Source organism: Anas platyrhynchos, chromosome 1 (genome assembly GCF_047663525.1).
Source record: "Anas platyrhynchos isolate ZD024472 breed Pekin duck chromosome 1, IASCAAS_PekinDuck_T2T, whole genome shotgun sequence".
NCBI lineage: Eukaryota > Metazoa > Chordata > Aves > Anseriformes > Anatidae > Anas > Anas platyrhynchos.
The window spans coordinates 168,571,970-168,597,524 of NC_092587.1; the positions used below are offsets into that span (position 1 = coordinate 168,571,970).

At 37.4% G+C, this 25,555-nt stretch overlaps 1 protein-coding gene across 4 annotated transcripts in view; it reads left to right on the forward strand.

Annotated features, from left to right (window-relative positions):
* Positions 1 to 25,555, forward strand: part of PCDH9 (protocadherin 9) — a 735,508-nt gene that overhangs the window by 453,960 nt on the left and 255,993 nt on the right. For 2 of the 4 annotated variants that reach the window (XM_072032509.1, XM_021273965.4), the window contains one exon: positions 7,056 to 7,257. In XM_072032509.1, coding sequence (XP_071888610.1) covers positions 7,056 to 7,257 — 202 coding nt within the window. The remainder of the gene's footprint in view (positions 1 to 7,055; positions 7,258 to 25,555) is intronic. The other 2 variants (XM_072032510.1, XM_013101777.5) reach the window with 1 other exon arrangement.

The following is a 25,555-nucleotide window of genomic DNA, read 5'->3' on the forward strand; positions in this document are numbered from 1 at the left end:
AGCTTGGTTTGGGTAACTTTATTTCTACAGGCTTGATATCCTATATATATATATATATATATATATATATATGTCTTCATGTTTTAGTACATAAACCAGGACTCTTTGTTTTGATCCTGAGAGGAACAAACTCACATTTTCCACAGAGGAATTCCAAATAAGTATAGTTATTTCTTGCATCCTCACAGCATTTTCTTGAAGTTGTGCACAAACAATTTCACTTCCTTTGTTATCATTTTGTAGGATTTTAACAGTTTTCTATTGATTTTCTTTTCAAATGTTTCTTCTCTGACTTCTTTATCCAAGAATGGAATTTAAGTTTCAGTAAAGTATGTATTGTATAGATTCTTCTGTTTCTTTTCCATAAAGGAAAAGAACTTGCTTTTTCAAGTTTCTCTTCTGAGCCTCCATAGTGTAAATATTTTTGCCTTAAGGAAAACATTCCCAGATTGTTTTTTTTTTTTCCTCATTGATTTTCTTTTATAATGTTCTTTGTTTTCTTAACACAAAGTATGGCATAATAGTTTGGAAAGGAAAGCAAATGAGTTTTTGTAGATGCAAATGTTCTCCTCATCTGAAATAAAGATCTCACATACAATTGAAGATGTGTCATGCTTGAAAAAATATTCTGATATGCAAACATATGGCCCATTCTGTACAGCTTAATTTGACTTGGTGTGAATTTGTGAATCAGATGTTTTGATGATTTCTGCTTGTCTGGAAAGCCAGATATCAAGAGTCTTAACTTATAACTATATAGAGTGAAGAAATGGGCATTTTAAGTACCTGCTTTGTAAACTCAGAAGCCAGTTTAGCTGGTTTAAATTCAGCAGGTTCTATTTGCAACAATATAATGTATAAATGTTTTTTTAAATTGCACCTTGTTTTATAATAATGGATAGTATCTTGTGCCAAATCTGTCACTGTGAGACATTCAACAATGGAAACAATAGTGTAATTATTTCTAGGATCCCTGATTAGCAAAAACAATACAATAGTTGTACAAAGCTAGAAAATCTGATTTTCAGAATAAAGTAATCTTACCATGGAAAAGCTGCTCTTAATGCTGATTTCTATAACTTTCTGTTTGATTCGTGTACATAATTGGAAGAAAAATGTATATTAGAAGCTACTTTCCATTGTATTTTAGAATAAAATTTATTTTAGAATACAATGGAAAGTACTGAAAAATTTTTAAAACTTGTGCTTATATTTCTTATGTTAAAGTTCTGTTTACAACACAGCTTGTAACTCATCTCCTATAGGACATTTCAAGCGTATAGTCAATATCACATGGCATGGTCTTTACTTCAGATTTTCAGCATTCAGGTCAACTAAATAACTTAAACTATTTTTCTGCCAGTGTTTGACAGTTTCTGGGAAAATAAGACTCACAAGGAATGCCAAAATATTGGCTCACCTATTCTAGATATCCATTCTGAAATACAGTACCTACTAATTCTTTTGCTTTAGTAAGGATCTGCATCCTGGGCTGCATCAACAGAGGCCAGCAGATCAAGGGAGATGATTGTGCACCTCTGCTCTGCTCTTGTGAGGCCCCACTTGGAGTACAGTGTCCAGGTCTGGGGTCCAACAGGATGTGGATCTGTTAGAGCAGGTCCAGAGGAAGGCCACAAAGATGATCAAGGTGCTGGAGCACCACTACCATGAAGAAAGGCTGAGAGAGATGAGGATGTTCAGTCTGAAGAAAAGAAGGTTCCACGGAGACCTCATCGCAATCTTTCAGTTCTTAAAGGGAGCTTATAAAAAAAGATGGGGAGCAACTTTTTACTTGGGCAGACAATTATAGAACAAGGGAGAATGGTTTTAAACTAAAAGAAGGTATATTTAGATAAGATTTTATGAGGAAATTCTTTACTGCAAGGGTAGTGAGGCACTGGAATGGGTTGCTCAGAGAAGCTGTGGATGCCCCATCCCTGGAGGTGTTCAAGGCCAGGTTGGATGGGGTTTTGAGCAACTTGGTCTGGTGGGAGGTGTCCCTGCCCATGGCAGGGGGGTTGGAATTAGATGATCTGTAAGGTGTCTTCCAACCCAAGCTGTTCTATATGAGTCTATATGATATATGATTTCAGGATTGTGTCTTTAATGCATGATAGTACTTTCCAAAACTATTTATTTATTTATTTATGGAGTAAAATTACAAACCATGGTATCAGAATGCATTTTATAAAGCTAGGATTGTCAGAAATAAAGTACTTTGGTACAACATATATTTTCAAACTAGTATGCGGCACTGGAAAACTATGAAAGTGCTCCAGATATTTCTAGTTTTTTATTTTTATTTAATTATTTTCAATTAGAATTCTTCACATCAAGACAACAGAAGTGAGAAAAATATGACAGAAGAATGTAAGAAAAAAAAAGCTGCAACTAAGAAGTATTTTTAAAAGGTTTTTGGTGTCTTAAAATAAAATATTTTAATGAAGTAAAACATGGTATACTATGCCAAGCACGGGTTCTACTTTTCTGTGACTGTGCCAACAAGAACAGGAATACCCCCACCATCTCCCTTCCATTCCTCCCTGTCCTCCAAGAGTTTTTCTTGATATTTTTATTTGCATTTTCAAGTACCACAGCTATTACATATATCCAGTAATTTTGCAAATCACAATTTTTAGAAAGTACTAGACATATTTTAAGGTTATTTAAGAAAGGAGCATCTAGACCAGTTTCATGTGCAGTTGATTTTATATACTTTTGGTCGGTACTGTGATTAAAAGAAAGTATCGGCTGGCTGACTACCTGGTCTGAAAACAGGAGAAACAAACAAACAAACAAAAAACAAAACAAAAAAAACCCGTTCCTATCATGCTTGAACTGTCCTTTATCAACACCGCAGTTTTCTATCCTTTGTCACCATCTAAGATACAGAATTAATTTTTCTCTGTATCTCTTGAGGGTGTGAAGTTATGCTTCATCTAGATAAGCTTTATGGAATCTGCCGTAGTAGGTGACTAATAGAACAATGTTTCAGTGTATCTACTACCAGTTGTTTTTCTGATCTGTAAACTCAGCTCAGGTTCAAAACCATATTGAGTCAAAATGTCCTAAATTATATATTGAAATTGCTTTGATACAAAGTATTTTTTCAACTGATATAAATTATATTTGGAAATGAATGCTCCTTTTAGTTTGAGTTTCACATAACAAAGATGTGGTATTTCCTGTTTAAAAATAAAGAGTGGATAAACATTCAGGACCTAAAGAAAACCCATATATTATATTTTTCCCCTAAAAATGATGGTGTATGATTAACCATGTCACAGATTTTAGATTTGAATTTTGGACATGTGATGTGGACCTCAACAATAACCCCACCTCATGCTGTATGTACTCCTGCATATGTAGCATAATTAAAATCATAATTACTTGTTATCATTTCTTAGAATAACTTGATTATATTGCAAAGTGTAACTGTACAAAGTTTATAAATGAAGTTTTAGGGGAAGAAGATCAGGAAGGAACAAAGGAGAAACAGACAGAAAGGGATATAAAATAGGGCTAGTCAGCATGCTTTGGCTGAGCTCTGTGCCTGATTAGTACAGTCTGGCCTGTGTTGTCATTTAATCTTCTCCTCACTCTCTCTGCCTGATATCACCTCTGTCCCCTATGTGTCAGCACTTCAAGGACTCAGTGCCAGCTCCTGGTGAGACCTCTGTGTCTCAGTGAAATTTGGTGCCAACTCCTGGTGTCAGGCTGGTGTCTGGGTGCCCTGCCCTGTGGTGGCAGCTGCTGCAGCCAGTGGGGTCTCAGCATCAGCTCCTGGAGCAAGTGAGGGTTTTCAGCCTCCAGACAGCAGGGTGGGAGTGGTGTGTGCCCCCAGTCCTCCTTCTGGGGGACAGGGATGAATGAGGCGAGTGAGGAGCTCTGTCCTGGCAGCTGAAGCAGGGCCACGGGTCACAGCCCATGTGCCCAGTGCTGGCTGCTGAGGGCAGCATCTGTGTCTGCCCCAAACTGGGGATGCATGGTGTGTGTGTGTGCACTGGCAAACCCCACACTGGAGCAGCAGGTGAGTAGGTGACCCGTGGGGCAGGTGAAAAAGGGACATTGCTGGGTGGGCAGAGGGGCTGTGCTGGTGCTTGGAGCACCTGTGAGTGTGAGTGTGTATACATGTACATGTATGCTGGTGCGGCCAGAGGTGTGTGTGTGTGTCTGCACAAGGGAGCTGCTGTCTGTGCCAGCCTGAGGGGAGGGGACTGGACTTCAAGAACAATGCTGAGCTGGGGCTGCTGGAGCAGGCAGCCACCTTACATCCCTTAGCATAATCATATGCTTCCAGTAAATTGAGTGACAGTCTTCCCCTGCAAGTGACACGATATGCCTAAGCTTAAGCATTGGCTTTGAATTTCTCTTTGTGGAAGGTTTTTCCCCTCATTGTTGTGGTGGCAGGGTTTAGTCTTAAACTTTCCTCATTGACTACATACTGTCCTTTCATCACCTCTGGAACTGGATCACTGCTTACATGACCTTCAGATCTTTTGTAATTCTTTATGGTTTGTAGGGTCCTTAGTGAGAGTCTCAGAAAACCATACAGCCAAGACTATATATTTTTTTCTTATAATTCAGAGTATGGACTTAAAAGAACTATCAGCTAAGGGTTTGCCAGAATTAGTGTTTGACCTATGCCATTTTACAGGATGACTGTCAATTTAGAGTCGGAGCAGATTTTGGCTAGTATAAGGAGCTTTTTGTTAAACTAGATCAATGTTTTTTGCTACGTAACCCATGAAACTGGCCATTTGTACAATCATGCTTTTTTTTTTTCCTTCCCTCTTCTGTTTTTTTTTTTTTTTTTTTTTTTTTTTTATCCTATATTTGGGTAGTAATTAACTGCAGCATGTTAATTATTTTGCAAAATCTTAAATTAAAATGGTCATCTTCCCCCTTACTTTAAGGATTTATTTTCATCATCATTCATATTTTCCCATACAATCTTTTAGTTTATTTTTAAAAAAGAATGTAATCTCCTTTTCTTCTGCTGCTTACTGATTTTACTAGTGACATAATTTCTAACAAGAAAAACAGATCTCTAAATTTGTGTTACTGAAAATAACTGTGGGAAGAGAAGATTTTAAGCTGTGTGGTTAAGTATATTTCTATTTTGATCATATTCAAAGCAAAGAGTCTGCTAATGATTCAAAAAATTCTTCAGCACGACAATTCCAGAGTGGAAATATAAGATAAAATAACAAAGTGTGAAGTAAAAAATCACTTAGTGATAGAATATCACTAGGTCCTCTGTTGATATAGACTAATACAACTCAATGTCTCAGAGGATCTGTTCACTTTTTTTTTTTTTTTTTTCTTTTTCCTATAGCTGCATTCTAATCCTAGAGCTAGGAAAGGAACTTAAAAGTAAAATACTAATTATAAAATCACAGCCACGAGCAAATAGTGTTACATTTATTTCTATACTGATTTACACAGTAATCCAAAATTGACTTAATCAACTATGTATGTATCAGCTCCCACCCAAGGGAGATGAAAAAAAAGAAGCCTGGTAGAAAACATTGCTCATCATGTAAAATGGCAGCAATTACCATTAACAAATAGTTTTAATAAGCAAATACACAGTTAACAATATTAACTTGAGGTTTTTCTCAGTTAGTAAATAAATATATAAATCAGTTAAGATTAATGTAAATTTTTTGAATCACTTCCAGATCACTCTTGGCTCCCTGATGTTGAAACTAATTTTTGAGGGAAGATATGCTTAACTGAATTTAACCGCCCTCTTGAGATGATCTTGAACTAGTTGATGCTTCAGAAATGCAGCATTCTGATCTATGAAGACCTGTAACACTCTTTTCATGAATCCCACAGTTGCTCTTGCTAAACAATTCACAGCAGTGCTATCAGCTCTAGAGCTCTTGGGGAATCACTGTATCATTCAGTGGCTAAAACTCACAAAGTCAGGTTATTTCTCCAGATAAAAGAGGTTCAGAATCAATAATGGCTGACTAAACCAAATGTACAATGTGGATTTTATTTTATTTTATTATTTTATTTTATTTTATTTTATTTTATTTTATTTTATTTTATTTTATTTTATTTTTATTTTTTTTACCTTTGAAATGACTTTTTTTTTCTTTTTCGTAAGAAGTTCAGGAAAAGTTGTAATTCTGGCTGTCATTCACTGTGTTGCTTTGAGCAAAAATGTCATTTATTTATTATTTCCCTTACAGAAGTGATAATTTCATATTCCTTCATTGCATTCTACAATTCTTTGCTCACCATTGTAGTTTCACAGTTTCATTATCAATGCTAAATATCCATTTTAGTTATATAGTTGATATCAGTTAAGTGCACATCCTTCAGTTCTTGAAAAATGACAAAGAAAACTGATTTTTCTGCTTAACTTGGCTTTCTTGGTGGGCTTCTTTCTTTTCTTTCTCCTCTCCTCTCCTCTCCTCTCCTCTCCTCTCCTCTCCTCTCCTCTCCTCTCCTCTCCTCTCCTCTCCTCTCCTCTCCTCTCCTCTCCTCTCCTCTCCTCTCCTCTCCTCTCCTCTCCTCTCCTCTCCTCTCCTCTCCTCTCCTCTCCTCTCCTCTCCTCTCCTCTCCTCTCCTCTCCTTTTCAAGTCTTACAGTATGAACAGTGATAATACAGGTTTTTATCTCAGAAATATGCTTATCACATTTTCTGATACTGTTTGCTTTTCATAAAATAGTTCACAAAGGCTTCTGCTTCTCAGAAATAACTTTAAAATGATGAGAAACATACCTAAAGGTATACTGATTACTTTATTATGAAAAGGTTACTGCACAGATCATGTGCAGACCTTTAAAATTTGTCTCCCCTGCCTGCCATCTTCCCTGGGTTGCTCCAAAAGTAAGCAAAAAGGAAAAAAACAAAACAAAACAAACAAAACAAAAGCAACAAACAAACAAAAACAACCAGTAAACCTGATAGTAATAATTGCCTTATAAGCATTGCTAGTATTTGTATTTCAAAAGTTAAAATAAATAAATAAATAAATGTCAGGAGAACAGAAAAGAAGAGCACTAATCAGTGTGTCCTATGCTCTTCTTTGTAGTCCCAGCGTCGTGTTACATTTCACCTCCCCGATGGCTCCCAGGAAAGCTGCAGTGACAGTGGTTTGGGAGACCACGAACCGGTGGGTGGTGGAACCCTGATCTCACACCCTCTCCCTCTGGTTCAGCCGCAGGATGAATTCTACGATCAGGCCTCACCGGACAAGAGGACTGAAGCTGATGGCAACTCTGACCCCAACTCGGGTGAGTCACCCTCATTGCTTTGGCTTCTCTCAGTTGCTTTGGTAATTCTTTTCCATCCGTGTGAGCTTTGTAATGGTAGAGATATTTTTAAGTGCACGCGGGATATGATTTTAGCTCATAACGGTTGGTAGGAAATAGTGTAGTTTGCCTGAAGTGCCTCATATTGTAATTTATAGAAACAAAAACATGCCCAGTGAGAAAAAAAAAAACACATCTCCAGACAGTTGCACAGTGAGAATAGCTGAAAATACCAGAAGGTAGTGAGCTTTCCTTGGTAATTGTTGCAGTGCTGCTGTCATATAGCGTTGGGCTTTTGTTTTAGGACACCCATTCCAAATACACATTAAAAGAGCAAGGATATGGTGGTTGAATGATCTGTTAGACTAGTAAAAATCAGTGAAGCACTGAAAAATGCAATTCCAAATTTATATAACACACCTATTATTCCCTCTTCTAACAGAAAGAAACATAGAGTTTCTTTGTTAGGTTGGAATGGCATGATGTTATGCTTTTTGGAACTGTTGGATGTGTATTTTAACGTATGTGCCTACTTTTGGAAATTCTTCCTTTCCTTCTGTATAATAAATGCACATGATTGAAGTGTTTGTGACAGTCAGTACAAAAAAAAAAAAGTGCAGTCTTAACTAATGCTACTAGTATTTTGGCATTGGAAGATGGAGACTTATACATACTGAAAACTGGGAGAGGGTCCTTAAGCTTTCTGTTTTCTGTTTGGAATGTGGAGACAATACCTTCTTGGAAGGTAATTGAACTTGCATTCTCCTGCATCTCAGGAGTACAAAAAAAAAGAGTTAGTTTCTTTCTGACATTTCTCCCTTTTGTATAGATGAGTAAATTTTCACTGGACCTGTAAAACCAGGAAAGAAGGTGGCCCTGGGATCTGCTGCACAATATTCAGGTCCATGTTCTCATTTGGGCAGAGCTGGATCTGAATTATGACATTTAAATCATGGTTGATGAGAATGTAAACTGTGGAATATTGGCTTTAGTAGCATTTTTCTTATACCTTTCATGGAAGGTCAGAGAGGTTATGTTGGGTAAAACTCCATGAAAAAAAAAAAAAGAAAAAGAAAAAGAAAAAGAAAAAGAAAAAGAAAAAGAAAAAGAAAAAGAAAAAGAAAAAGAAAAAGAAAAAGAAAAAGAAAAAGAAAAAGAAAAAGAAAAAGAGAATCCTTTCGAATCATTTCTCAAAGCTTTGTTCTAGTTTCCTTCCCTCTCTCTTCCCCCCCTCACCCCTTTTTTTTCCTGGATATTTACTTTTTCCTTCCCCCCCAAAAAAAATAAAAATAAATGTTGGTGGAGCTACAATCTTATACAATATGTAGAAATGCAAAGAACTATAATAGACTAGCAACTATGAATGACTTTGAAACAAGAATGTACATTTGTTTAAGCAAGTTAATTCTTAAGCAGAATTATCCTGTTAATTCTCTGACCATGTATGAAATGTGTGATACATTTAACAAGATCAGAGAGGAGTTTTAAGGCATCATTGCATGTTGGCACTGTTGCATTGCTTCACAGACTCTGAATTGCACAACTCTTCAGAATGTGACATAAAAATCTCCAGAAGAGTTCAGAAAAACATGCTCAGTAAACTTTGTATCAAGCTACTAAAAGCATGATTTTACAAATCTTTCTGTCAAGAATGTTGTGCGAATGTGGTATTTTAATTATCAGCAATATATTCATTCCTAATACAGACAGTAATAGAAAATCAGAGTGTCTGAGTGTTCTTAAATGATACACGAAAAGTTTTTATATAGTCTGTAGTTACCCGTTTTAGTCTTGAGGATGTTAAATTTATGTCAAATTTACGAAAATCTAACTAACAATCAATCTGTACTAATGTTTGGTGAAGTATTGAAGTATAGGCCTTTTGCGTGTTATCAAACTGAATTAGAGTGGTGTCGTGGTTTCACCCTGATGGACAGCCACATTCCACCCAGCTCTCTCACTTCCCTGCCTCAAAAGGAAGAGGAGGAGAACATATGATGGAAGAGGGCTCAAGGGTTCAGATAAGGCCAGGAAGATTCCCTCACCAATTACCGTTATGGGAAAAAAAGACTTAGCATAAGGAAGATTAGTATAATTGACTGTTGATTATCAACAGACTACAGCAGTGAGAAACTAAAAGCAAATCAAAAATGCATTCCCTCTCATCCACCCTCTTCTCCTCCCCCAGAGCAGTACATGGGAATGGGGAATGGGGGTTGCGATCAGTCCGTAACATTTTGTCACCTGCTACTCCTTCATGGTCACTCTCTTCCCCTGCACCACCATCGTGTCCCTCCCATGGGGTACTGTCCTTCCAAAACTGATCCCGTGTGGGCTTCCCACAGGCAGCAGCTCTTCAAGAACTGCTCCAGTATGGGTCTGTACCACAGGATCCATCTGTCAGGAGCAAACTGCTCCAGCACAGGTCTCCCACAGGGAGCAGCCCCCCCCCCCAGGCTCCCTGCTGCTGCAGGCGCCCTCTCCATGGGCTGCAGCTCTGGCCAGGGGCCTGTTCCTGTGGGGGCTCTCCATGGGTCGCAGCATCCTCCAGGCCACATCCACCTGCTCCACCGGGCGCTCCTCCATGGGCTGCAGCGTGGAGATCTGCTCCATGTGGGACCCATGGGCTGCAGGGGGACAGCCTGCTCCACCAGGGGCCTCTCCACAGGCCACAGAGGAACTGCTCCAGTGCCTGGAGCACCTCCTGCCCTCATTCTACACTGACCTTGGTGTCTTCAGGGCTGGTTCTCACTCCTCACTCTCCCAGCTGCTGTTGCACAAAGCCTTTTTTTTTTTTTTTTTTTTTCTCTCTTTCTTAAGTCTGCTCTCACAGAGGCCCCACCAATATTGGTCACTGGCTCAGCTCTGGCCAGCAGTGGGTCACTTTTGGACACATCCAGAACTGGCCTTTATCTAACATGGGGTAGCTTCTGGGCTCTTCTCACAGTGGCCACCCTGTACCCCTCTGCTACCAAAAGTTTGCCATTTAAACACAGTAGAAATGGACATTGAAACAGTACATTCTATATCTCACCAAATCTCACAGACCACCAAAGGAATGAATGATATAATCATTAATATGACAGAAATCATCCTAGGAAAACCCTAGGCAGGGAAGGAGTGAGACTGCCCATTATTATGGATTTGACTTATTCAGTATAAAGTTACTGTCTCGGCATTGTGTCAGAAGTTTTTTTGGTACTGGAGGCACAAGTTTTTGGATGAGATACGGAGTTTAAAGCAGTTTATGGCTATTGACAATCCTGTGGCAATTTTCAGAATAGGAAAATGTTAGCTGGCGATTGGGCAAAACTACTTTGTGGATATTTAAATATGTTTATGGTTGAAATACCTGGTGCATTATCACCTTGACATTGTATTCTTTTAATCTGAATTTCTAGTCCTATTGCAGTGAAATGTTAAACAGTAGTTGTATTAAACAGTTTGGTGGCCATTTAAGAGATTAGTGTTTATGAAAATTCTTGGGGTATTCTGAGTTAAAAGACATGATAAAACGATGGAAAATATCTTAGTGGAGTGTAGAAATATCCCTATCTACATGTATTGCTGCCTGCTTCAGGTGATAAATGTTGATAAACAGTATCTTATTTTATCTGTTTCAACTGAAAAGAAAAAGAAGTACTTATGGGAGTGTTTTCTAGTATCTCCAAGAATAAAATCAGCACAAAAAAATACAGGCTTGTCCCACAGTACTTTTATGAAAGATTATTCAGTAAATGTTTGTCACAATTCATGGGAATATGATGTTAATCTTGATAGTAAAGTTGTTGCCTCATGGTGAGAGCAATTTTGGTTAATGGCTTTAATACTCAGTGAGTTATGTGGTTTGTTATTGTATACTGTGAAATTGTGTAAATAAAAATGCAGCCATTGTTTCTCAATATTAGTATGTTGCTATTTTAATTATATTTTGAACAGTGTCCAAAATCTGAAGGGAATGAGGGAATGGGGCTGAGGGGGGGAAAAGGGGAGAGGGCCAAGGGAGGGTAGTTAAAAGTCTTAATAAATTATTACACTAAAGTGTAAGAAACCTTATTGTCATATTTTCTTGCTATCATTAACTTGTACAGAGACGCAAGAGCTACAATTAGAAATTTAAAGAAAAAAAAACACATACATTGTGAGAATACATTCATCTGGCTAATCTTAAAACAGCAATCTCTCTCACTGGGAGAAACTGAAATAGAAAGAGACTGAAAACAGTAGCATTGGTAGCACTGTCAGCCACACACTGTCACAGTGGTTATGAGGAAACAACATAGAGAGAAATATGAAGTAAAAACTGAAACTTTTTTTTTTCCCTGAGTCATGAGTCATTTTCAGTTCGCTAAGGTATTTTTTATCATGTCAGCATTTGCCTGATCAATGTTAACCAATTGTCAAAGAGCTATGATAACCTCTCGGTTGCAATTATTTAATTCCACCTTTATTTCATTTGCACAATTTATCTTGTTTAAAAACAACATATCACTACAGAGTGACACCAGCACTGTGGTGCATTATGCATTATTAAGTGATTCAAATTTACTTGTAATTCAAAAATTTGCAAGTAATTCAGATTTACTACAGGAAGTCTCATTATTCAAGAGTCGTGGTTGCAATGATTTAATTTTGCATATAATATTGATTTGTAAGGCAAGAATTGTGTATGTTACAATGTTTTACTGAACTGTAATAATGCTGAACTGTTTTAATGCAGTGATTAAGAACCTTAACCTTGCCTTGCTGACTGTGACTTTTCAATTATGGGCCAAGAGAAATGGAAAGCAGAGTATTACCTGCCAACATTTTTTGTCACCATGATGACAAACAATAGGGAAAGACTGTACATATTACACTGTTTGCAGTCTGTAATAAAGCAAAAGCACATGCCAAAAGAGGAGAATCTGTATTTTCTTGGTAACTAATATTTTTGAATAATCTGAATTAATATATATGTGTATATATATGTGTATATATATGTAAATATATACATATACATACATATGTATATATTTACATAGACACATGCATATTTGAAGAGCTGTACTTGGCGTGTGAAATGCTGACCGCACATCTCACATGTTCTCCATATAAATACTACCTTTTGCACTTGGAGAGTGTATATATTACACGTCTTATACACATTGAAGGAAGATATTCCAAAGGTCAATCATTTGCTGAAAGTTCTTTACCATAGCAGATAAGAATTTAGAAAACGTGAACTTTCATTAGGACCTCAAAAAAAAAAAAAAAATGTACTTAATGCTATGACTTTATGGCATCTTTCATTACAAAATACCTTTTTTTTTTTTTTTTTAATGGTTTTCAATGTGTATATCATGAAATGCACTGTTGACACAGACATCTTTTATCATCAGTTATGTTAAAAATGTACAGGTGTCTGATGTATTTTGATGTGAATTGATTTCTTTGGTAGTCAGTCTAAAGAAAGCTGTGTTTTTGTTTGTCAGCAGTCAGGCACAGAATGTTATTTTTCACTACTGTAAGTGTGGTTTTCATCAGCATCAAAAAAAAACCTTGTTAGCGAAGAATTCCCTTTTCACTGTGGTTTAGTAAAGGTTGTTAAGGACTCAAATTTAGATTGGAATTGTTAATGTACCTAAGGATTTCATGCAGCAGAGCTCTGAGTTAGAACTGTATGAAGGAAAAATGTGCCTCCTAGTGTAAAGAAAGGGAAATATGCACTTTTATGAAAATGCTTGATAAATCACATTTTGATAGCTGCAAGCTGTGGATGTGATTCATTTTTCCTCAGAAAGATAAAAAGGAATAGCATATATTTAGTGGAGTGTTAGAACTGCTCTAGGGAGAAAGTCTGCAATACACTGTGGATGAATCTATGCGATAATTCCAATGGTTTAAAATCAGATAGAAATACAATATTTATGTTATCTGATGTATGTTTAGGAAGCTAAGTAAATGTTTGCCTAATTTTTACACCTCATTAATAAACAGTATCAATATGTGTTATGTAACACAATGAGATGTAGAAAAAAACCATAATGCAGTCTCTGTGTTTTGAAAGTCATCCCTTTTACTTCTGTAAATTAAGCTTTTTATTTTTCATGAAGTAAAAAGAATGACCTTCAAATTAAGTAAAATATTCTATTATGCACTATCATATTACTTTAAAATTCCAAAGGAACTCTATATTCTTGAAGTAATGGCATAATGCTGTCTACAAACAATAATGTTTGAGGATAGTTTTTGTTGTTGTTTGTCTTTCAGTATATTAATATTATATGGGTAAATCTGCCTGATAAATACCTGAGTTCTCACGTTCTCACATTTTAATAAGCCTAATACTAGAGTGCTTTAGCCAAAGGGTGTCAGGGGTATTAAATCATACTATAATTCCAGTAATAAGTAGAAATAGCTCTGTGGCAGTGGTTTAATTATGATTAAAGTTCAGAGTAATGGCAAGATGGTCTCGTATTACACTTGGTCATATGATAAGATCCCATGTGGAGAAGCTAAGCCATTCTAGCAAAGAGCTTTGGTTTTATAGTGTCACTATCATTACACCCAATAGGTGATGATGGTTTAACCTTGCAGGCATACCCTCTGCTTAATCTTGCCTTTCATTTTGCTGTCTCAAAAGTTGCTTGTCATACTTGGCAATATTGGAGTCCATAGCTGAACATCCTAAATGTAGGAAGAAGTGTTTCTATTAATGTTTTCACTCTAGATAAATCACTATCCATCACTATCCTTGTGTTTTCATAATATGAGACTCTGTGTGAACTAAAATAGGAACATTTGCCTTTGAGTCATTTCCTCCATTTCATTAAACACAAGTCCATACCTCACACGGAATCTTACACTGTCAAATTTAGCTACAGGCAAGTAGGAGTAAGAAAAACTGGAGTCAAGTTGGTGAATTAGCCTTCTGAAGAGCTATAAAATTGTCTGAAATCTAAATTCAGTATTACTCCCATGCATTTATTTCTTTAAAAAAATAAAATAACAGCTGAGTGGTATACAAGAGATTGCTATCTCTACATCTCTTTGGTACCTCCTTACACTGAGGATTTTAAAACTATCTTGGTTTAGAAAAGCCACTTCATGACATCTGACCTGTTCTCCTCTCTTTTCCCCATACACCAAAGCTAATTGGAGAGTAAATCAAGATGGTAGAGCCATTGCATGGGCAGTGAGTGGGAAACTGGTCCTATTGGTGCTCTGAGATGAACGCCGAATGTGTCTGAACTTGCTAGCTTCTGCTGCCATCGAAGACAATAAAGTTCAGGTCTTCAGCAGTGAGTTCAAAAGGCTAGATGGGGTATGGGGACTGTTCAGACTTGCAATAAAAAGTTTGAAAGCTGTGAGGATTAAAAGAATGGGAAGGTTGCATACTAGGTGAAAGCTGGTGCCCATGACTACCATTGCTGCTGACACCCACTCCTGTTTAGACCCACAGATACTTTTGCCAGTGGTACAGGCTAAAACAAAAGATGATTTAAGGAATTGTGCAGAGTTACTTATTTCACATCGGTAAGAGTTATCTTCTCACAAGGCTTTTGTTCCTATCACAGTAAACCTCAGCTTGCTGCTGAGATTCATAGGTTTTTGAAGTTTTAAAGCATTATCATTACCTAGTCAAACCTCTGACATAGCACAGTGCATATGATTTCACACAAAATTTCTTAAATCAAGCCTATATTTTAAAATAGTCCAGTGGCTCGTTTCCCTTGCTGATAAAACTGGATACTGTATACATAATGTCTGAATACATTTAGCTTCATTGTCAAGCTCCTTTCTTTGAGACTGTAGAGCCCTTTGTCAATGGAAGTCTTTCACTTACACCAGTGCATAGATTTCTGAGGCCCTGGGGCCTACTTTGACTAGTACAGCTTCCTGCATAATACAGGTCAAAAATCCTACCCAGTAACTTCTACAAAATTCCGTACCTTCAGGTTATATCTATAGCTTATGTTTCAGAATGATTTGTTGATTTAATAATTTCTGATAACATAATAAACTATTCGGATGTTTACTGACTTTGATTGAATCACCTTTTAACTTTTCATTTGATAAACTAGATGCTTGGTGTCCATAGTTAAGACACAGTAGTCTTAAGATGGGGAAAACAAGGAAACCTTCAATAAAATAGGGAGGCTGGTAGCCTTGTGCTGTCTTAAGTTGAGAAAATAAGGAAACCTTAAAGAAAATAGGTAGAACAGTAGCTTTGATCTAGGAGAAGCATGGGAGGTAAGAGATGAAAGGTAAAAAACAAAGAGAAAAACAGCTGCAGGAAGATTCCAGATTCCCTATGGTAACTTTTTGCTCATTAAGGGTCATTAACAAATTAAAAATCATACCCATCAAAATGTTAATGTATGCTAATATAGGATTTGGTGTCCTCCCCCCTCCACTCCCCCAAGGCCTCTGTAATGCACAAACTCAGTAGAGAGAGAGAGTTTCACAAGTTTGCTGTGTATAAATAATGGTGGTTCAAGCCAGAGGTGTGTTTGGTTTGTGGAAGATCACCAAGCACCTGACTCTGCAGAGGTATATAATTAATTAATTAATTAATTAAAAGACCCTTTTGTGGATACTGATTCTGTGTGCTTATTGGCGGGGTGCACTGGACCTATGGATAACAACACGGTGCCCATGTCATCTTGGATCTGTAATAAATTGGTTAGTTTTTTTTCTAGCATTTTGCAAAAGTTTGCAATTTTTTGTTCTCCAGCACTTGAAAAATAATGTATCGGTCCTGTATCTGTCAAGAACATAAAATAATAGCAAATCATTCAGTCCTTTCTAACACATTTACAGATAAACAAATAATCAAGAGTTTCAAGTTCAATTCACCAAAAACCAACCAACCAAACAAAACACAACACATAACTCTTCTAAAACAGAGACTTTATTATTATTATTATTATTATTATTATTATTATTATTATTATTATTATTATTATTATTATTATTATTATTATATATCAGTTTGTGTCTATGTAATTCCTTGCTTTGACCTGACTGGGTATTCTTCCATACCTCATGAACATGCTATTGAACAACGCTTTTCAGCAGTAGAACAGCAATGAATTTTTCTATCTTTTAAAGACTTTCCATAGGAAATAAAAGTAAAAAGCAAAAATGAATAGATATATCTTTAATCGTGGTTAAGAAAATTAGAAGAGCTTTATTAGCATTCTAGATGTTCCATCGGATAACTATACTCAAGACAATGTACTTTAAAAAAAAACACAACAAAGCAAAAACAGAAGTAATAGTGTTTGAGAATTTTGAGGTTTCTTTTCTGAAATTCAGTGAAAGCTGTCACTACCAGCTATGACTTTTTGTTACACTGATACTGAGATTCATTTTCTGTTATTTCACATTCTGGTTCTAATGGAGTCTTAGCAGTGCAACTCCTATTCCCAATGGCAAACACTTGTTTAAAAGAAAGATTATAGATGTGAGAATAAAGGTGTTGAGTTTAGCATGGAATTGTTAATTTCAAGCGGTTACAAATTATAAATGGAATTAGAATTACTGATGGCTCTGATGTGAGGAGTAACCCCAAGCAGCAAGAATAAACCCATTGCACCAGTACAGGCTAGGGTCTGACCAACTAGAAAGCAGCTTTGCAGTAGCAAAGCTTGGGGTGGCTTTGTAGAAAAGAAAACCAAAAACCTCCTGTACTGCATTAGGCAATGCTGAGGGAAGATGACCAGCACAGGTGAACTGAATCTAGGTGCATCTAGGTGCTGAATTTAGTACAGACTTCCCACTACAGAAAGAAAATATATGTAGATACCTGGTGGGGAAGAGGAGGCGTAGAGATGGGATCAGACTCTTGTCAGTGGTATGCCGAATGAAAGAAGGGGCAACGGTCACAAACTAACATACAAAGAAATTCTGTTTACACATAAGAAACAAACAAACAAGCAACAAACACCACTTTCTTAAGGCCAGGCTGACAGAACTCTACAAGTTACCCAGAGAGGTTGTAAAGTCTCCACATTTGGACATTTTGAAAATCCTATTCAACATGGCTCCAGTTGCTCCTGGGAGACTGGTCAAAACAATCTACAAAGGTCCTTTCCAACCTCAACTATTCTGTGATTTTGCAATTCTATGAATTTGTCTTATATAAACTGTAAAATACAGATCTGAATAACGAAATAAAGAAAAAAATATATATTTTTTCCGTAAGGTAAATGAATTCCAAGTATATAATAAGTGAGTAAGACCAATAATCTGTCTAGCCCAGTAATTTGTGTGAGCGGTAGAAGAAACAATGTATGGAAAGCACTTCAGCTCCTAATATAGATGTCTGAAATTGGTCAAGTAAATTTCATAGACAAGTACCCATATCTCACCATTGATTATGAAAGATAACTACACTAACTAAAGAAGAGGTATGTGTGGTGTGTTAGTTTGAAACGTTAAAAATGGAACTCAGCTCCATATCACAGAATCACAGAATCACAGAATCACAGAATTTCTAGGTTGGAAGAGACCTCAAGATCATCGAGTCCAACCTCTAACCTAACACTAACAGTCCCCACTAAACCATATCCCTAAGCTCTACATCTAAACGTCTTTTGAAGACTTCCAGGGATGGTGACTCCACCACCTCCCTGGGCAGCCCGTTCCAGTGCCTAACAACCCTTTCAGTAAAGAAATTCTTCCTAACATCCAACCTAAAACTCCCCTGGCGTAACTTTAGCCCATTCCCCCTCGTCCTGTCACCAGGCACATGGGAGAACAGGCCAACCCCCACCTCGCTACAGACTCCTTTAATGTACTTATACAGAGCAATAAGGTCACCCCTGAGCCTCCTCTTCTCTAGGCTGAACAAGCCCAGCTCCTTCAGCCGCTCCTCATAGGACTTGCTCTCCAGGCCCCTCACCAGCTTCGTCGCCCTTCTTTGGACCCGCTCAAGCACCTCGATGTCCTTCTTGTAGCGAGGGGCCCAAAACTGAACACAGTACTCGAGGTGCGGCCTCACCAGAGCCGAGTACAGGGGGACGATCACCTCCCTAGCCCTGCTGGTCACAGTGTTTCTGATACAAGCCAGGATGTTGTTGGCCTTCTTGGCCACCTGAGCACACTGCTGGCTCATAGTCAGCCGACTGTCCACCATCACTCCCAGGTCCTTCTCTGCCTGGCAGCTCTCCAACCATTCCTCTCCCAGCCTGTAGTTCTGCTTGGGGTTATTGCGCCCCAGGTGCAGGACCCGGCACTTGGCCTTGTTGAACTTCATACAGTTGACCTCAGCCCATCGGTGCAGCCTATCCAGATCCTCCTGCAGAGCCTTCCTACCCTCGAGCAGATCGACACACGCACCTAGCTTGGTGTCATCTGCAAACTTACTGAGGGTGCACTCAATGCCGTCATCCAGATCATTGATGAAGATGTTAAAGAGGACCGGCCCCAGCACCGAGCCCTGGGGGACGCCACCAGTGACTGGCCTCCAACTGGACTTGGCTCCATTTACCACAACTCTTTGGGCCCGGCTATCCAGCCAGTTTCTAACCCAACGAAGCGTGCGCCAGTCCAAGCCAAGAGCAGCCAGTTTCTTGAGGAGAATGCTGTGGGAGACGGTGTCAAAAGCCTTGCTGAAGTCAAGGTAGACCACATCCACAGCCTTTCCCTCGTCCACCCAGCGCGTCACTTTGTCATAGAAGGAGATCAGGTTCGTCAAGCAGGACCTGCCTTCCATAAACCCATGCTGGCTGGGCCTGATCGCCTGCTTGCCCTTCAAGTGCCGCATGATGACTCTCAAGAGGATCTGCTCCATGAGCTTCCCTGGTACTGAGGTCAAACTGACCGGCCTGTAGTTCCCCGGGTCTGCCCTCCGGCCCTTCTTGTAGATGGGCGTCACATTTGCTAGTCGCCAGTCAGCTGGGACCGCCCCCGATAGCCAGGACTGCTGATAAATGATGGATAGGGGCTTAGCCAGCTCCTCTGCCAGTTCTCTCAGTACCCTTGGGTGGATCCCATCCGGCCCCATCGATTTGTGCACATCCAAGTGCCGTAGCAGGTCACCAACCAGTTCTTCGTGGATGGTGAGGGCCACATCCTTCTCCCCATACCCTTCCACCAGCTCAGGGTACTGGGTATCCAGAGAGCAACCGGTTTTGCCGCTAAAGACTGAGGCAAAGAAGGCATTAAGCACCTCCGCCTTTTCCTCATCTCTTGTAACTAAGTTTCCCCCTGCATCCAGTAAAGGATGGAGATTCTCCCTAGTCCTCCTTTTTGTGTTGATGTATTTATAAAAGCGTTTTTTGTTATCTTTAACAGCAGTAGCCAGATTGAGCTCCAGATGAGCTTTGGCCTTCCTAATCTTGTCCCTGCACAGCCTCGCTACATCCTTATAGTCCTCCTTAGTGGCCTGCCCAATTTTCCAAAGATTATAAACCCTCTTTTTTCTCCTAAGCTCAAGCCACAATTCTCTGTTGAGCCAGGCTGGTCTTCTTCCCCGCTGGCTCATCTTTGGGCGCATGAGAATAGACCGCTCCTGTGCCATTAGGATTTGCCTCTTAAAGAGCGCCCAGCCTTTCTGGACCCCTCTGCCCTTCAGAACCGCCTCCCATGGGACTCCACCAACTAGTGTCCTGAGCAGCCCAAAGTCAGCCCTCCGAAAGTCCAATACAGTGGTTTTACTGGTCCCCTTCCTGGCCCCGCCAAGAATAGTGAGCCATATTATAGTCTCCTAAATATGGATGCTTACATGTGGAGATCTAAAACTTTATGCTAAATATATAAGCTCCCTTTTTAATTTGTTGAGTGCTACAGCTTTCATTTCACCCTAAAGTACAGGTTGGATAAATTTATCTCTAGAGTCCATTTACCATATTTCTACTGAGTGTAATAGGAGCTCAAATGTCAAGATCACGTGTAGACATTTGGAATGGAATTTAGTTCCAGAATGTAGATATGTATGGCCCAAATCATTTGTTATACTAGGCATCCAGTGGTACTTGAAATACCCTGAGGTGCCCTACCTTTTTTTAGCTGCACTGCCTTCTTTCATGTTTGACATCCACATGCAAGTATCTTAAGTACCCCGGGATATTTCTGGACTGGCATTGCATGTTAACGGTAAAGCAGGAGAAGTGAACTTTAGGTTAAGATTCATTCCAAAAGGAGTTATTACATTTAGGTTACTACTTATAGGAATATAGGTGTTATATATGTAACCTTTCCATATATCTATGACACATCCAGATATGAGTTAGACAATGTGATCTCCCATCAGAGACCTAGTGAGTGTAGTAATTGAGTCTAGACACCTATTCAATTACCAGAAGTGTTTACTTTAATGTGAGAGGCACAGTTTTCAAGACTATCCTGACTGGATTGCTATTGTGTATAGGAGAAATTTAGATACTGAAATTTAGTTGATTCCGAACTCCAACCCTTCATGAGTTGAATCTGTCTGTTCTTGTTGCTAAGGGAATAATCTTACATTTTGGGAGATTTAACAGTCTTTCTTACCTGCACATTTTTCAAAGTAAAAGGGCAATTGCTGATTTCCTGCTTCATTTTTTACAATACTAATTGAATACATATATAATTTTTCATACCTTTCCTTTTTTTTGGGGGGGGGGGGGGGTCGGGTATAACTGACATTAAAATATCCTGTATTTTATAGCATTGTTCTGAAAAAAAGATTTATTTTTAAAGAAAAGAAAAAAAAAAGAAAAAAAAAAGTAAAAAAAAGTAAAAAAAAAAAAGTCTTTTTCTTTGACCAGTTCGGGTTCCTCCAGTTCAAGGAATCCAGTCACAGAACATTGAATCCCTGTCCTCAAGGAAATTGTTTGATAAGCTTTTGCTTTCCAAGAAGGAAATCTTTCATAGAAAAAGTGTCTCATCTTAAGAAATTCCCTCATATATCAGTGCCTAGAGATTTGACCTAGTCTGGTCCAGAAACTGGGAGATAATTTTGTTTACTGTGTTTATTTTATGTCTTTGTCTTTTGTCAGATTTTATGTTTGCTTCTTTAACTCTAAGGAGAAATCCATGCATATGAAGGGAGGTTCCTAGAATGAGATTTGAATGTTACCTGTTATACAGACAACAAATATTTTCTTTTCTTTCAAATATTTGATTTCTGAAAGAATGTTTTATGTTTCTGTGCATAAACTTGACCTGCTTGTCTTAAACAAAATGAGAAGGTAGAGGAGATGTGTATGAAGTAGATTGAAAACAAATAAGGAACTATATTTGCAGTCCAAACCATAAATAAATAAACATTCTAGAGGTAGGAATCACAGTTGAATCTTTTACTAGTCTAAAGCTTTATAGCGTTTCATACTGACCCAGGTAAATACCTGTTAAAAGAAATAAGTAGGGAGAATGAAAATAATCATAGAATGTTTGCTGTGTTCAGCGTGTACAGCATACTATATTTGTTTATTCTTTGGTGCCAAGGAGAAGGCATACCTTCCAGACAGAAATCATCCAGATGTAACAATATCAAACTTCCAAACTTAGACCATATTCACCTTTGGCAAGAAAAAAAAAATGTACAAAATCTTCTTTACCAAGCCTGACCTGAAACCTTTTCCTTCACATTTGCATCAATTAAACAGAAAACAAAACAAACAAAAACTTTTTTTTTTTTTCAAATATAAAAACATGCAACATCACCACTAAAAAAAAAGTGAATAAATAAATAAAAAAAAGAAACAAAAAGCTATTCATTCCTTGTTGTGTCAAACGGAGATGACTAGGGGATTCACGTCAGAAACAGACATCTGAAAGTCAATGGAGACATACTGTTTAAGAACAAATATTTCTTTCTCCATGGGTCAACTCATTTTAAAGAAATTTCCATTACTGGACTATCACCAAGATATGCTTAAATATTATGCTTAAATATTATGCTTAAATATTCCCTCCATATCTATAGCAGTTTTAGAATTGTTCACCCTGAAAAAAAAAAAAAAAAAACACAAAAAAAAACCACAAAAAGTCATTTTCAAATGTGCCTACCTTTTTGGAAAGGGATCCTATCTTGCTTATATACCAAACTAATTTAGATTAGATCTGCATTGTCTTCAAAATCTAAAGATCTAAAGAAATTGTTTTGCATTGAGACAGGTTGAATAACCTTTTTTTTTTTTTTTTTTTTCTTCATCTTTACTGAATAGTACTGACAACATTCAGTACATAGCTACATTTATGGAAAAATGTCAGGGGGACAGTGTCAAATTAAAGCGGACTTATCAGAGTGCGACATTTGCCTGTTTCAAAGCCCTGCCAAGGCCTTTCACAGAGACAATTTCACAAAGTTGAATGTTTTTAATAATTCAACAGATATAGCAGATTTGGAATTGCCACTGATAAATAAACTCACTGCAGTAGTTATATGATAATCACTATTTTGCTATCACTATTATATAATAATATATAATATTATATTATATAATAATATATAATATTATAATATATAATGATATAATAGTGATATAAATATATTATATAAATAATATAATAGTGATAGCAAAATGCTATCCTGGGCATTCCTTACCAAACTGTGAAGGCTTCCAAGAAGGCACCCCTGTCTTGGTGAAGGAGAAAGGGCACAGACTGTCAACAGACTTTACTAGGTTTCAAATTACTTCTCCTTCCCCCCTCCCCCTGCCCCCCAGCTCTTTTTACTTCACTCTTTTGATCCTAATACTAACTTCTTTGTTGTTTTGTCATTTTTTGTTGTTCCTCCTTCCTCCTCCTCCTCCTCCCCCTCCTTCCCCTCCTCCTTTTTCCCCTCCCCATCCCCCTCCTCCTTCCCCTCTCCCTCCCTCTCTCCCTGTTCATCTTCCTTCTTTTCTCTTCTCCTCTAATTTCCCTTTCCCTTTCCCTTTCCCTTTCCCTTTCCCTTTCCCTTTCCCTTTCCCTTTCCCTTTCCCTTTCCCTTTCCCTTTCCCTTTCCCTTTCCCTTTCCCTTTCCCTTTCCCTTTCCCTTTCCCTTTCCCTTCCATGATTTATGTGGAGAGTTGAGTATTATAGATTTAGCTTGTACTTCATTAAGCTCATTATCATATCCAGGGGTGTGAACCATAATGTTCATTTTAAACATAATGAAGCAAATAGTTTCACTTAGGCACCGTCACCTCGAAGATTTTGTTCTGCCACCAAAACATGGCCATCCTGCCAACTGCCAACACAACAATTTCTCCTTCAGCAACTTCTCATACCAAGCTTGTGGACCTCCATCCACAAAATTTGTATAAGAGAGTAACAAGAACAAGCTGCTCAACTTCCCTTTGCCAAAAGCCAGTGCTTGTTAGTGATGTTAACAAGTCTGACTATTCTCCACGATAGCTATTGAAATCTTACATTTATATTTATTAAAAACGATAGTTATAAATGATTCATTCATCTAAAATGACTGAATAATATGAAAACCATATTAACTGTATAATCATTATGTATTTATTAATTAAAAAATATAAAAAAATCTCCTGATGTTCATGTTTGTCACATCAGATATCCTTCATTTATGCTTATATAAAAATATATTACTATATTACTATATATTAGACTGTGATAGAATACTTTACCAGTTTTAATGCTTACCTTTTACTAAATATCAATACATCTTTGTATTTTAAAGAAGAGTTTTCAATTACTGAATTTAAAGGAAAGCAAGTTATTAGTTAATACTCATATGTTGTTGCAATTTAAAATGTACTTAAAATATGCAAGCACATTTCAATATTAAGAAAGACTTTAATGTAACAGAGAGAATGCATACAGAATAGATTTTATTTTCTGTAGAGATGCCAATACAAATTGAGTGGTATTTTGTTTGGTTGTTGCCGTCTTGAAACCCAAATACTTATTAGTTGTTGTGAGTGTGAATGTGTTCTGGCAAGCACACTGTTGTCATTAACTAATGGATTGTATGTACAGTCTTTCAGTAAAAACATGTAGATGGTTAATAATAGTGTAGAATTACCAGCAATTTTAAAGTGATTTGTAGGTTAGCTTGTGAAATTAAAAGTGTAATCAAAAGTTTCCCTGCACTACTGATTTTTTCTTCAGTTGATTTAACTGAAGATTCCTTAGATCACTCATTGGAGGAACCAAATGACTCAAAAATAATCATCCACACCACCGTGGATTTGTTGTTTCACAGTTTATATATTTCTCTTCCTGCAAAATGAGGGGATAGTATGAGGTAATTGCTTTGTGCCATTACTCCAGGTTCAATGTGTTTGAGTGGTTTTTGTTTGTTTTTTAATATCATACATGCATGTTTTTCACTACTGCTTGATTTTGAATACACATCATGCATTTTCAATTGTAAATAGACGGTTATATATAAGTATGTTTATTTTTATGAGTAACTACATTGTTTGGAGAAATATTCAGGATACATTTTTCAGAAGAGTGAAAATATCTAACGTTATAGGTGAATATAGGTCACCGTGCCAACTGTAAAAGATAATTATGCATATCTAAGCATAATAATGTTCATTGGTATAACCCATTCAGCTAGGGTACAGAGCTATTCAGAAAATATAGATTTTTACTAATGATATTGACCTTTGGCTATCTAACTTTCCTTTAGTATTTAAATAGATAACATGACTGATCTATAAGGTAGACATAGTTAAAAATAACCTGATGCACCCATGGTTACAATCTGGTTGATACTTTGTTCAGTCTAATCAGAGTGGTAGGGTGACATTTTCAAGAGATTTGAGCTAGAAGCCTAGGCTCACAAACTCTGCTTCTGAATATACAAACTGCTGTGTTGGGCATAGAGTGCCTGTTCAGATAATCTTTGAGAAACTTAACAAAAATAGTCTTTTCAAACCCTACTATACATTATGCAAAATTAAGCCTCCTAGCCTATATTAAAGCCTCCTCATATTAATCTTCCCCCCAAATCAAAATACTTTAGTATTAAAAAAATACATATATTGATATTCACTTTCTATCTTCAAAGTCAGCCAGCACTTTTGAGCTACTTTTTGCATAAATTAAGGAAGAATTCATGTCAAAACAAGACAAATGGGATGAAAATTGTGACTTTAGAGGCACTTGTGAGTTTATCCAAGTCATTTTGCAAACAAAGAAAACAATATTATGAAAGAGTTTCACTTTGAAATGTCTGATTAATCAATAATGAAGAATGCTAGAATAGCGAAATAATAAGTTGCTTTGCATGTTTATTCACTTTTGGGCTGAAGGGTAAGCAGATGGTTCCACAAGAACATGCATGAATAAATAAAAAGAATCTTTATAAAAGAACAGTAAAGAACATTTAAGAAATAACATT